The sequence below is a fragment of the Fistularia commersonii genome, chromosome 22, assembly GCF_037954325.1.
Source record: "Fistularia commersonii isolate RoL2024-O1a breed Wild chromosome 22, RoL_Fcom_v1.0, whole genome shotgun sequence".
NCBI classification, from domain to species: domain Eukaryota; kingdom Metazoa; phylum Chordata; class Actinopteri; order Syngnathiformes; family Fistulariidae; genus Fistularia; species Fistularia commersonii.
In genome coordinates, this window is record NC_141305.1 from 11746374 (window position 1) to 11759113 (window position 12740).

Genomic DNA, 12740 nt, shown 5'->3' on the forward strand with positions numbered 1-12740 from the left:
CTGGGGAGCAGTTAGGGGTTCAGTGTGTTGCTCAACAACATTTGGACACACAAGGAGGATCCGGGAATCGAACCAGGATTGCACGGTTCCAAAGAGCGTCCCCAGAAAACTTCTATGAAAGCTTATCTAGCTATAATATATAAGCTTAAAGCTGTATCGTATTGGTCATAGTACTGTGATCGGCGGCGGTCAGGGGCCCCTGACGCAGAGCGGGGGCCGCGTCGACGCTGACAGCGCGCTCATCAGCGGCGGATTTGGAGCTTGCGCACTGGGGCCGGGTCACACTTGGGCGCAGTTCCACCAGAGAGGGAAGCGGAGTTTCCGGCTGCTTGCAGCGGAGGGAGAGGTCTGCTGACGCCGCGAAACCCCGAGAAAAACGCCGCCGGCTCGGCGGGGGGGATAAGGCATCGGTAGCGGTGGTTTGCTTTCATATCGTCGGATTTTGAGCGCAAACTGAGCTAAGAAGAGGCAAAAGGTGGGGGCGAGCCACTATCTACCGGCATGGCCAGGGACTACGATTACCTCTTCAAGCTGCTCATCATCGGTGACAGTGGTAAGCCGACACCGGGGATGCGGGACGGGAAGTGGGCCTTGTGATTTTTTTTCAACAAGGGGAGACGCCGAAATTATCCCGTGAGCGTACTATCTGTGCCCACGACGTCATTACAACCTATTTTTTCTCCCTTTTCTTCATATAATGTTAAACGTAGCATACTCGTCCGCCATATTTATGTGTCGGTGACAGGGCGGAGGTTCTATGTCCGGGCAGGGCATGTCAGCCGTTCAGGCCGGATATCGCCTCCAGTTCATCTGCGTTTGTGTCTCGAAGCTTGATTTGGCCGCGTTTCGGTGGGGATACACGCTGTTTTTTTATCAAATGAAGAAAAAAAACACTCGCCATAATTACAGAAGGCGTTTAGTTACCGTCTGATTTCCCTTCATGTGTTTACACTTCGTTCGCTGTGGTAGCTAGCCGAAGTTAGGCTAACTTTGCTAGTGTTATGAAGCTATCCTGTTAGCTGGGCTTTGCGTGATTAAATTCTGGTATTTCATGGAGCCAAATCTTTGCTAGCATCGGCGTCTTGAATATTATCTCTTGTTTGGAGTTTTTAAATGACAAATTCTGGAGAAAAACCCCGGCGAGCTGTAGCATGATACTGCTAGCTTCTGATAGTGGAGGAACGCTGCACTGCAGCCTCTTTCACATCAGTGTAAAATCCAATGAGGCTGTTAGCGTCACCATTCTGTTTAGTTTCAGCTTTTGTAATGAAATCCAGTTGAGGTGCGCCGATTAAAATGCTGCATTTGAATTATTGGTTGGTGACCACATTTGCGGACACAAGCCGAAATGCAACTAAATGTTTATCATTGAGCTAGCTTGTAGCTAGCAGTGTTTTTGAACTGGACAGCACCATATTGGGGGGTGGGGGGCAGATTGAAACGCAATATTTTTTGCCAAAAGCCGTAATGATTGGGCCCCCCTCTGTTTACAACACCGGACATTCGTTTTTCGCCAAATGAGGCACGATTATTGTATTTTGACCGTTATCATTATAGGTTATACTTTTTGTAGAGGTATGGTGATCAAGGAGGAGTTGGGGAGGGGGGTGTTGCACTCCTGCAATGTGACGAATACTGATACGGAATAGTCTCTACATTTTCGCAAATGTGTTACGATTAGTATAAATGAAAAACTGTCTAGACCCCAACCATGTTTTTCTTTATTGGTCAACATGTGCTTAATCATTATCACACACATATATGCAAATATTTATCACCTGGGGTTCAGGTGTTTTTATGTCCGTGAGATTTTCTTTTCTTTCTTTCTTTTCAATAAAATGTGTTTTTTTTTGTGATCGTATTGCTCCTGTTATAATTCATTGTAGAGAATCATTATTTTAAGAAGTATTACATACTAATAAGACAATTATTTGACCATGGGGACCAGATCTGTGTCAAACTGCTCAGGTGATGCTGCTACACAGAAGGGCAAATACACAGACAAATAAACACCTCTGCACCTACAAGGACACTGACACTATCTGCCTGATGGGAATGACTGAAAGACGCATGTCTGAAACCACAATGGATTCTGTTTCATGAAGACTTTCCAAAAAGGAAGAACATATTGCTCTATTCATGAATACTGAAATACTGTACATTATTTATCTTAAAGCACAAAAAAAGATTGATATATACATGCATATTTTAAAAAAACAACAAATTCATATGTAAATACTTCTAATCATACTGCATCTGTTGCTCCAAGAGGGTAAAACATTTTCAGAATCAGGATGTCTCTTTACCAGTGACTGTAAATCTTTCTAGTTTATGCCAGTTTTCAGTTTAGAGAGCAAAACAACTCTATCATAAACAAGCTTACATGCTCCAGTGTTCTACCCTGACTATATCCATGGTTTTATTCTGTGATTTGAAAGGATTGTGACTCTGTTTACTCAAATAATCATTGGTTTTCTTTTTGCTGTGGGCCATGGCCCAGAGCTCTGTAAGTTTGTTCCTGTGATGAGCCCAGTAACAATTTTATCACCATCCTTTCTCCAGTTTTCTTTTTCCTCCCTCTGTCTATTTGTTGTCTCGCTCTCTTTTCTCTGTTGCATGGCTCCCTAGTTCACACATGAAATGAACGTGACTGTCCTCTACATCTTTTTAAAGCTTTCTTTGGACTATAGGCCTTGTTTTGGAGCTCACTGATGCCTGCCCTTCGATGAGTTTTCTTGCCATTCTCTTTCATTCTGCCATGCTAGGGGGAATCTGTTCTAGCTAGACCTTATCTGCAGTTAGTTTCTGTCTGTAGCAACACTAAAATTGATCAGTCAACCCCCTTTCTGTTGCTCTCGTGTCTTACTTGCAGGTCTGAGTGAGCCGATAGCTAACTTACTGTTCTGAAATAGGAAAACTTGTCAGTGAAATAGAGCGAGAAATTATTCTGGTAATTCTTAAGTGGATTAATACTAAGAAAGACAGGTTGAACATAATTGACAGAGCCAGAGTGAAAAGATGGCGAGTCATTGTGCAAATGTTCACATAATGTCATGTTTTTTTTTAGGTCCAAAGTCTTACGTCACAGTTGAGGATCATGCAGTATGCAAATTTTTCCTCTCACTGTGTGTATTGAGTGAGGACACTGAATTTCAAAGTGACAAAATTTAATGCCAGGAGCTCTTTGTGGGCGATGGTTCTTGCTCTCACCGTCCATCCTTATCCTGGCACTGGCCCATCAGCTGGCTGTTAGCAGTAGAGGACAAAACAGCACAGCCAAGCCTTCAGTACTGCTCACACAGAAGCTAGTGTCCCCCCAGCTGCTGTGTCTGCTTACCATTGCCTAAAGGAGCAGGGAGATGATTTTGGCAAAATGCTGTGTGCCTGTGACTGGCGGGCATCTTCAGATGCATGTGGATGGCTGTGTTGTTGAGCAGAATTCAAGCTGCGATAAGGGTGCAAGACAACCGTCTAAGCTTATTCTTCCCTTAGGCCAGTGCTAATGTTTTTAATCGAGAACAAAAGCATACCAAACAACCTTTTTGGGACATTTTAATTGCCGTACGACAAGTATATTATACTGTGGAGGATGCACTACCACAAAGTGTTGTTGGCAAAGGTTTTGAAGGGATTGGATTTAGTTGCTGGCGGGACTATGTTTTGTCATGATAAACTATCAGAAGTCCCAGAATATGATCTTGCTGCTTTGAAACTTGTATTGTTTGTTTTGACCAAACTCTGTGGTGGTGATGCTGCAGGAACCTGATTTTTATGTTTGGATCATACATGAGATGATAGTAACACAATGGGTCGGCTAAGGTTGGTGCATCTTGAGATCCCCTCCCAGTTTTAGGCAGCAAATATATTTTATACCCGACTATCTTATCAGTCTTATAGCTCTCTGTCTTAAATCTCATCCCTCTGCCCTCTCATTACTTTAAAGCAAATTATGGCATCTGCTTCATCAAACTATATATGTATTCAGTGCTGGGCAATATATCGATATATACCAACTATGACATTTTGGTTTTATATAAAATTGTTGACTGTATACATCCAAATCATATATGTTAAAATTGATCTAAATGCAGGAATATTCATTATCTCAGGGGAGTTACCGGACAAAGGTCTAAAATAGCTAAGAGCAAATTTAAAATAACTCAACTGAAGTACTTAATGATAATTATATTCAAATAGTCAATGGTTGTAAAAGCTGTTTGAATGTATTATGTAGAGTGGATGTTCATGTTTTGCGCAAACTATATGGTGTTTCCTTAAATGTGCAACATGCATGTATATTGAAAGTCTGTGATTTCATGAAATGATACTGAGTTTTCTTTTCATATAGCGAGACTTATGAGAATTTTTGTTTTGTTTTCAAATATGTTTGTTCTCCTTGTTTTGCTGCCTTCTGCATTGTCCTCTCTTTTCCTGTATTGCTGTATTGACTGTGCCTCTCCTTCGTAACAAACCATTAAAAAGTGAATATGAAGGGTGGAGTGATGCTCACTGTAGATCCTTCTGTGTATCCACAGCAACAATTATACTTGTGTGTGTGTGTTTTGCTTGGGGGGTTTACTTTTGGTTAACAAGGATTACAGCAGGTTGACGTCTTCTTTGGGAATGGAAGCAGTCACACAGTTTCGGTAAATATGATATAAGAAGAGTAACCATGATCCTACTGGAACCGGCAGATCAACTTATCTGCATGATATCAGCTGAGAAATAAAGCCAGTATAATTCAACTGATATGATGTTATTATAATTTCCCAATCCCGAACTGTGATAAATTATTTTCCATATCATTGTCTGGTAAAAAATAACAATGCTTCTCGACTATTTGTTGCCAATTTAATAATAATCTATTTCCTTTTTGGAAGTCTTGCATTTTCAAAGTAATTGAAAAGTGTATTTTCTTTTACTGTATATTTATAAGATTTAACCGTGTTAAAAATGTAACACTGTGATTGTTTGAGGTCTCTTCTTTTAAATGTGGTGTTTCTCTTTCTGTTTCAGGAGTAGGGAAGAGCAGTCTCCTGCTTCGATTTGCGGACAACACATTTTCAGGTATGTGGTCTGCCCTTGAGCCCTGCAGTGTAAATTCAGGACTGCACAGCCTGTGCTAAACCTGATGTGGCATGTGCGTGTGTGTGTGTGTGTGTGTGTGTGTGTGCACTTGTAGGTAGCTATATCACCACCATCGGCGTGGACTTTAAGATACGGACAGTGGAGATCAACGGCGAGAAGGTGAAGCTCCAGATCTGGGATACAGCAGGGCAGGAGCGTTTCCGCACCATTACCTCCACGTAAGTCTACGAACACACAAAGGCAAGGACCGTTCTTAGATGAAACTCATGAAGCACACGGGAAAGGCCCTTTGCGGTCATGAGCACAAGTCTCACTTTATCTATAGCCAGTAAGGATCTGTGCTGCAGAATGACACGGGGGTGGGGGGCGCAAAGCTGTCAATTACAGATGCGTGTATGAATGACAGAGGCCTCTTGTCGCTACATGACTCTTAAGACCAACCACAGCTTCTTATTCATGTGTGACTGTTCTCAAAATTGCTCGGAAAAGGAACTGGTACTTATTAATAAGTTGCACCTTAAAAATCAGCTGGAAATTTGCAGAAGATGATTATTATAAATCGAGAGGCATCTATTTTTATACTGTAATGTCGTAACCCTCCCTTGTACGCAAGTGCCTCAAGACAATATGTTTGTGATCTGGTGCTACCGAAAGCGTCTCTCACAAATACTTACATTGAAGTGGAATCAACCTTTCTCGAAATACAATTAACGCACCGATTTTACTCCCCCTATGAGCTATCAGATTAATTTGCTATGTGTGACATATCTTAATTCTAAATCTAGTCCCTGTTTAGGGCAATCGTATACAGCAAACAAACACAAAGTCCAGGCCTCAAACCTGGCAGATTATTACATCGGAGCCTCAGAGCTGAAACCCCCAACAGAAGCCTAACATATGTCCACCTCAGTTATGTGTTCTAAAAATGACCTACATGGGATTTTTTTCTCTGCTAAATTTACCCAGCTATCCCTGCACCTCAGCTGAGTGAGTCAACCCCGCAGTTACAAGGAAACTCCTTTTACTGTCTGCCGGGCTTTCAAAAACCAGCAGTGTTATTTACTGGCCTCCCTGCTGCTCCCTGCACAATGCATTAGTTGGATTAGCTCTTGTTCCTCAAGGGGGTCTCTGGGAGGAAGCAGCATTCAGGCTGTGTGATTTTCCTCTGATCTGTGGCCATTGACTCAACCAGTAATATAACTCTTTAAAAAAAAACATCATAATTTCTGTTATTAATAACAGATGTCATATGTTGGCAGGGTCCTTTTGCGAGTTATGGAGCCCCTACATTTTGTTCATGTTTGTGTGTGTAAACATTCTACTTAGTGATTTTAGTGATTTTTTTTTTTTCCCCCCGGCCCTGTTCCCCTTTGAAGAGAGTTGTTTTGTTTTGATGGTTTGGAGTCTGCACAGACCATGACAAAAACATCTCTAGGTGCTAGATGCTCTACTCTGTCACCAGTTAGTGGCTTCATTTGGCTGCAGGTTGGTGCTGGAACTGAAGACAACAGCTGGTTTTCAGTCACAGCAGTCAGCTGTTCCAGCGGAGTAAATTAAGTCATCCTCCACATGCAAACAGGTTTTTGGGATTACTTCTGCTCGCAGAATGCCTTAGCTCGCTGAAAAGTGACCTTTTGGGGTAAAAAAGACTTTTATGGCTTTTAGTCTTGGTGTTTCCACCCAGAAAGAACATATATCTCCTTCCAAATTTTCCAGACTCTCAGTAGTCTGCCTTGATTGGTGAACCTAAGAGAATTTTGAAACCATAAACATTCACCCAAGCGTAATGATTGGGTTTTCCAAATCAAGACACTTCCATGCTGTGATTGTTCACAGAAGCTTTATCAGATCTTGTTGCGGTTGCAGTTTGTGCAGTTTATGTTGTTGTATACTACAGAACGCTATACATGACGTAATACTCAGACACAGAAGTTTTGATATGGTGATTATTTCTGACATACTGTTATTAGGTATGTTGCAGAATTTCCTAATCTGGATATGAATCTATAAATTAAAAAGACTACACATTTTTGCCCTACTCAAAACATCCTCAAAGGAAACCTTCATGTTTTTGGTCTCAACTGGCCGATTTCCTGCTTGTTTTGTGATTATTTGGCTTGCTGTGATAGTGAAAGCCGCCCCCTTTTTTTAGCGTCACACTTGCGCAGACAAGTGGAACTGACCTTTTGTTGAAACCTCCAATTTTCCAGCAAAAGATTCACTTCCACTTGTGACTTGGCTTGGCGTGGGTAGACTACAAGCGTGGTGAAGCTGCAGAGGTCCATGACATTTTTTTTTCCACTTTCCTCTTTCCACTTGTATAATGTGGTCTGAGTCGGTACGAGCAGCCAATCTGTCTCGAGTCAGGAAGGCAGGTCTGTTCCAAAATAGAAAGTGAAAGTGATCTGCCCTTCATAGACATTAAACCAACCCCCTCCCCTCTCTGTCTTCCAGAGGTTGCGCAAGGCTGAATTAAAAGATGTGCTGTAACACATTTTACAATGATCGAATAAGTCAATGATTTATTATCATGAGAATCAAGCCTTAGGGGCACAGTGTTTCTGGGTCCAGTCCAGCAATATATGAGCTCTTAAAAGCTCACTCATGTTCAGGCAGATAAAAATGAATCTATTACCGTAATTTCCGCACGATAAGCCGCTGCCTTTTTCACTTAAACAGCGATGCGGCTAATATATGGATTTTTTTGGGGGGGGGGCTAACGAGCTTCACGCCGCTAAAACATTTATCCTCGTTACATCGGACCAATGAAATGACCGGGAAATTCTAAGTCCGTTCAACTTAGACACCGAAGAAGACGACTTTGACAGTTTTAGTGTGCAGGAGGAAGCTCAAGATAGCGGTTGTCTAGCCGGTGTGGCTAATAGTGACTTTAGAAATATTGATTAGATCAGCTTTCGAAGAAACAAACTGCAAAGTAGGTAGCCAGCGCCTCATGCTCACTCTCAATCTTGTGTATTTACGCTATTTGATTAAAGATTTCAGCTAGCTGTTGAGTGTCGATGGGGTTGACCGCAAAAGCCGAGGCTAAATATCTTCCCTGTACGCCCTGTACTCAGATCTAACCTGTCGCTGCATCATCTTGCCTCTTCAGCCCCGCATTGTTTCTGCAACCAGGGCAGACAGATCGTAGCCCTAGGGGACACTTCTGCCAGTTATTACATGAGCGTGACTGCAGGGAGGACCAGTGGATTCCTCATGGAAGGCTGAAATACTTTGCATCACTGAGGATTCAGGCCCCGATGAGGATGACGGGCCCATTTCAGAGGAATCCCTCCACTGAGCAGGCTGCCTGTTGAGTCTGCTTGTTGGCCAGGGCTGAAGTAGAGTGGCGTGGTGCCTCATTAGTTCCTAAATGAATTTGTCTGAGCAGATGGTTCTGCGCCATCCATCGGGTCTAACCTGCCGGAACCAGAAGGTTTTTCAGTTTTTCTGCTGAGTCAGGGCCTCTCTGTCTTTGTATAAATAGTTTTTCTGGTCCGCACTGAGCCTTTCTCTCTTCAATCTTTCGCACGTGACAAATGATTATAGCTGAGAGTCTCCTACAGCAGAATTATTGTCATTGCATTTGTTTTTGAAGACATTGTCCTTTTGTTTGAGAAGAGGGCCGGTTTAATTGAGACAGGCTATAGGAGACAGATTGGTCAGTGTCATGCAGTTGAAGCAAGGTTCCCACGTCTCCTGGGAAAACCAAGTAGACCAATTTTACTTTTGTGGATGAGAGAGATGTTCTGGATAATTACACAAATCGTTTCTCCTCAAATTGCTGTCTGAAAGAGTGGTTATGATTATTATTCAGATTCAAACATTAACATGACTTTATGGACCAGATCATCGTAAATGTTTCTGAAGACTACAAACTATTGTAAATTTCAGTATTTGATTGTTATTTAATGATCAAAACACTTTTTTTAATCTGTGAATTGATTAAATATTTGTAGGAATTAATTGGATTTTTATTATCTCTTTGTGTACTCCGACCTAGATTGTGTTGAAAAACGTTTTGCATCAATATGGTAAAAAGCGCTTGCCTGGCAGATTTGTCATAATCTGTAATTCACTAATTCATATTGCTGAGTGTGAACTTTACCTTGGTAGTGAAACAGGTCTTGTAAAAGTTAACCCTTGACAACACAATTTGTTTTTCACCATAAACAGCGGCATAGTTTCAATTATATCATCCCCCGACATAGGTTTTAGGATGCCATTTCGGTGATTCTTGTTTTTCTGAGCTGGAGTGGGAGAGCGGGGTGGATGTGGGGCGCCCCTGCAGGCAGTTTGGGGGGGGAGTTTATGGTTCTCTTATTTTTTTTGTGATTTACAGATTCTATATACACAAACACACACATACACAACTATCCAACCCCTGTTGTTCTCTGTCCCTTTACGGTTGGGTGTCGGGAACGTGCTTGGCTATGGAGCCCCTCCGTCCCCTACTCTCCTGCCACTACCCAACATGCCAGGCGGGAAAACACACACAAGATAAGACAAAAGGTCCTTTGTGTGTTTTTGAGGCCTGGCCAGTGTTTGAAGCTTCAGCAGGTTTCTTTTCAGCCCAATTGTCCCATTGTCAGTCAGTCGCTCAACACTTACTCAACGATGAGGGTTGTTTCAGTGTTTCCTGACGCACGCGATCATTTAACTTTGTATAAGTATACGTGTGGTATTTATGTGATCTGTATTGATTGTCAAAGCCTCGGTTCAAGACAGGGTCTCCCCTCTGTGTGTGCAGGTACTACAGGGGGACACACGGGGTCATAGTCGTATATGATGTCACAAGTGCCGAGTCCTTTGTCAATGTCAAACGATGGCTACATGAAATCAACCAGAACTGCGACGATGTGTGTCGAATATTAGGTGAGTGCGAATGCTCTTGTTTTCGGGGGGTGAGGTGTTCATAGCCACAACCACCTTTTTTTTTTACCCCCCCCATTGTGCTCGCAGTCGGAAACAAGAACGACGATCCCAACTCCAAGGTGGTCGAGACGACCGACGCGCAGAAGTTCGCAGAGCAAATGGGCATCAACCTGTTTGAGACGAGTGCAAAAGAGAACATCAATGTGGAGGAGGTGAGTTGCCGCTGGTGCAGTGACCTGCTTTTGTTTTCCCGAGACGCCACACGTGTACCGACTTGCTGTCGTGCTTGCCGCCGTCCTGTCAGCTCGGCTAAGGAAACCAGGCACGGCAAACCTGAGCTTTTCCATTCATGGAATGGAATATCCACATTTGTGGGATTAGGAAGGAACAAAAAAATCATACTACATTTAGCTTCTTGTAATTCACGATGCAGGGAATAAATGATCAACAACGTTGGACTTATGCAGGCGAGCGTTTTCCTCGCAAAATCCTTTTTGGGCTTTTTAAGGGGACTCATTCAGTCAAACAGTGACCATATTAACGAGGATTCAGGGATTAACGTAATGGCGTGGTTACTCGACTCTTTGTTGATTCCATATTTGGCAAACAGTTCTAGCTTTGCATTGACTTTGTAAAACACGATCCTTCATACTCACCATTATTACTTGATAGCATGGTGTCCGCACACACCAGTGTTTAGATGCCGTTCTGCGTGCTTGAAGATCCTCTGAACCGTATTCCCACATCATTGGGTGTGCTCTGCTAACTTGCTTGCTACATCACTCTAAGTCGAGAAAGACATTTATTTATTTCATTGAAAGACAGCGGTTAAACAGGAGGAAATCCCATCGAATTAGGCGTGACCCATCATGCCTGGGCAATAACTCTCAGTATATTAATTATATTTTTTGTTTATATCAACATAAGAGTATCTCCAAGTGCAATCTGTCTACCTCAGCTGCCTATAAGAGCATTTTGCTTTTTTATTGTTTACGAAGCACATTTCACTTTATGCTCTCATTCCTTCTCACTCATTGTTTATCGTATTGAGTAGCACATTAGCTGTGTTTTTTTCTTTTTTTGTTTTGTGCTTTGCTTTTCTATGGCAAAAGGAGTAGCATTCCAATCTTATTGTGTTCTGCAATAACAGTAAGGCTATTTTGATTGTGGCGGTAATGATCACTGAGGGTTTGTCAGCACTGACGCAACTCAGTGTCTCCCTCCAGCTGCAAGCCGGCTCTACACACTTTTTGCAACAATCTGTGCCGGATGTTTGTTTGTCTCATGGCCGAAGTCAACCACATGCCGCTGATCTGTGTCTCCCCCGCAGATGTTCAACTGCATCACAGAGTTAGTACTGAGAGCCAAGAAGGAGGTGCTCGCCAAGCAGCAACAGCAGCAACAGAATGACGTGGTCAAACTCACCCGGAACAGTAAACGAAAGAAAAAGTGCTGCTAGCAAACTTCCAAGCCATCCAGAAAAGGCCGGCGGCATCATTTCTTCACGCAAGCATACATACGACGGGACTGGGAACACCTAAATTAAAGAGCAGATAAAGATTTAATAAATATAAGGTGAAAGATTAAAAAAAAAAAAAAATGGAAAGAATTGTCCTCTTTGGACAAGCTAATCATCAAGACTTTAAAAAAAAAATATATATGTACAGATTTTATGAAACGTCCAAACAAGTTTTATTCGGAATTCAGCAGATGGGCACTATTGAACTCCTGAGGTCCTCTGGTCTGAAAGGATCCGCAAGCCGACAACTGACCGCCATAATGATCCTATTCGCTCCACCCCCACCCCACACCCACACATGCCCATCAGTCTCATTCCTTCTCCTCATTCCACTGCACGGGACATTCAAGAGTCCACCAGACTCACACCTGAGGAGACGGAGGGCTTACTTTTTCTGGATTTGTTTGTTTCTTCATAAGTTTATTATTTAGGGGGGAGGGGATAGGAGACGCGCAGGGAGGGGGGGGTTCGTTATTGGGAGAGGGTTCATTGAAGAAAAAAAAAAAAAAAAAAAAAGGAGGTCTGACAGCCAACCGGGGCTCATCACTTTTCTGCAGCCTTGACATTTCAGACACCCGCAGATCATGATGCTAGTTTTTTTTTTTTATATGACTCGATTGGGGGTGGGGGGGGGGGTGGGGGGTTAAATCGCTCGGAAGATGATGATGATGATCGATATACAACTTGTAGCGACTAATCCGATGGACAGAACTGGTGACTTCTCATTTTGTTTTTCTTGTCTATACTTTTGCCAAGCTTCCCACCCTCTAACCCTCAGTAGTGCTGAGCCAACAACCTGTTTGATTTTACTTTTCCTCTTTTTTTTTTTTTTGGTTTGTTTTAGTGCGGCGGAGCAGTTGAACTCCTGGAGCTCTGGGATGTCAGACTCTGATTGCACTGTTCACTGCAGTCTTACCATGCTTTTCTCTGAAATCTTTTCCTTTATTCTTCCCTTTTTTTTTATTAAATGACAATACTGCCAATGTTATATATGAAAAATATACCGGGAGTTCAGTGGCACTCGAGACCCCCACCCCTCATTGGATCGTCACCATGTTTGCTCCTGGTTGGCCAAGAGGCGAGGCATCTCCCCCTCTTAGAGCATCAACTCGAAGGGACTCTCAGTCGCCTTAGCAACCACTCAGGCCCAAGCCGACTGTGGGTCCCCACTTGGTCTGACCTTTTTTTGTTGACCATCCTTGTGTTGCAGACATGAAATCTCAAGGTCTGTCACTTCTCATGATATAATCATTTTACA

The 12740-nt window shown here is 42.7% G+C and overlaps 1 protein-coding gene across 1 annotated transcript; it reads left to right on the plus strand.

Moving 5' to 3' along the window:
- The first annotated feature begins 314 nt into the window (after positions 1 to 314).
- rab35b (RAB35, member RAS oncogene family b) lies at positions 315 to 12284 on the plus strand. The gene is made up of 6 exons (XM_086169282.1): positions 315 to 553; positions 5017 to 5067; positions 5183 to 5306; positions 9839 to 9963; positions 10051 to 10175; positions 11294 to 12284. The coding sequence occupies exons 1-6, from the start codon at positions 502 to 504 to the stop codon at positions 11420 to 11422; spliced, it is 606 nt and encodes a 201-aa protein (XP_086025408.1). The 5' UTR covers positions 315 to 501; the 3' UTR covers positions 11423 to 12284.
- Positions 12285 to 12740: the final 456 nt, after the last annotated feature.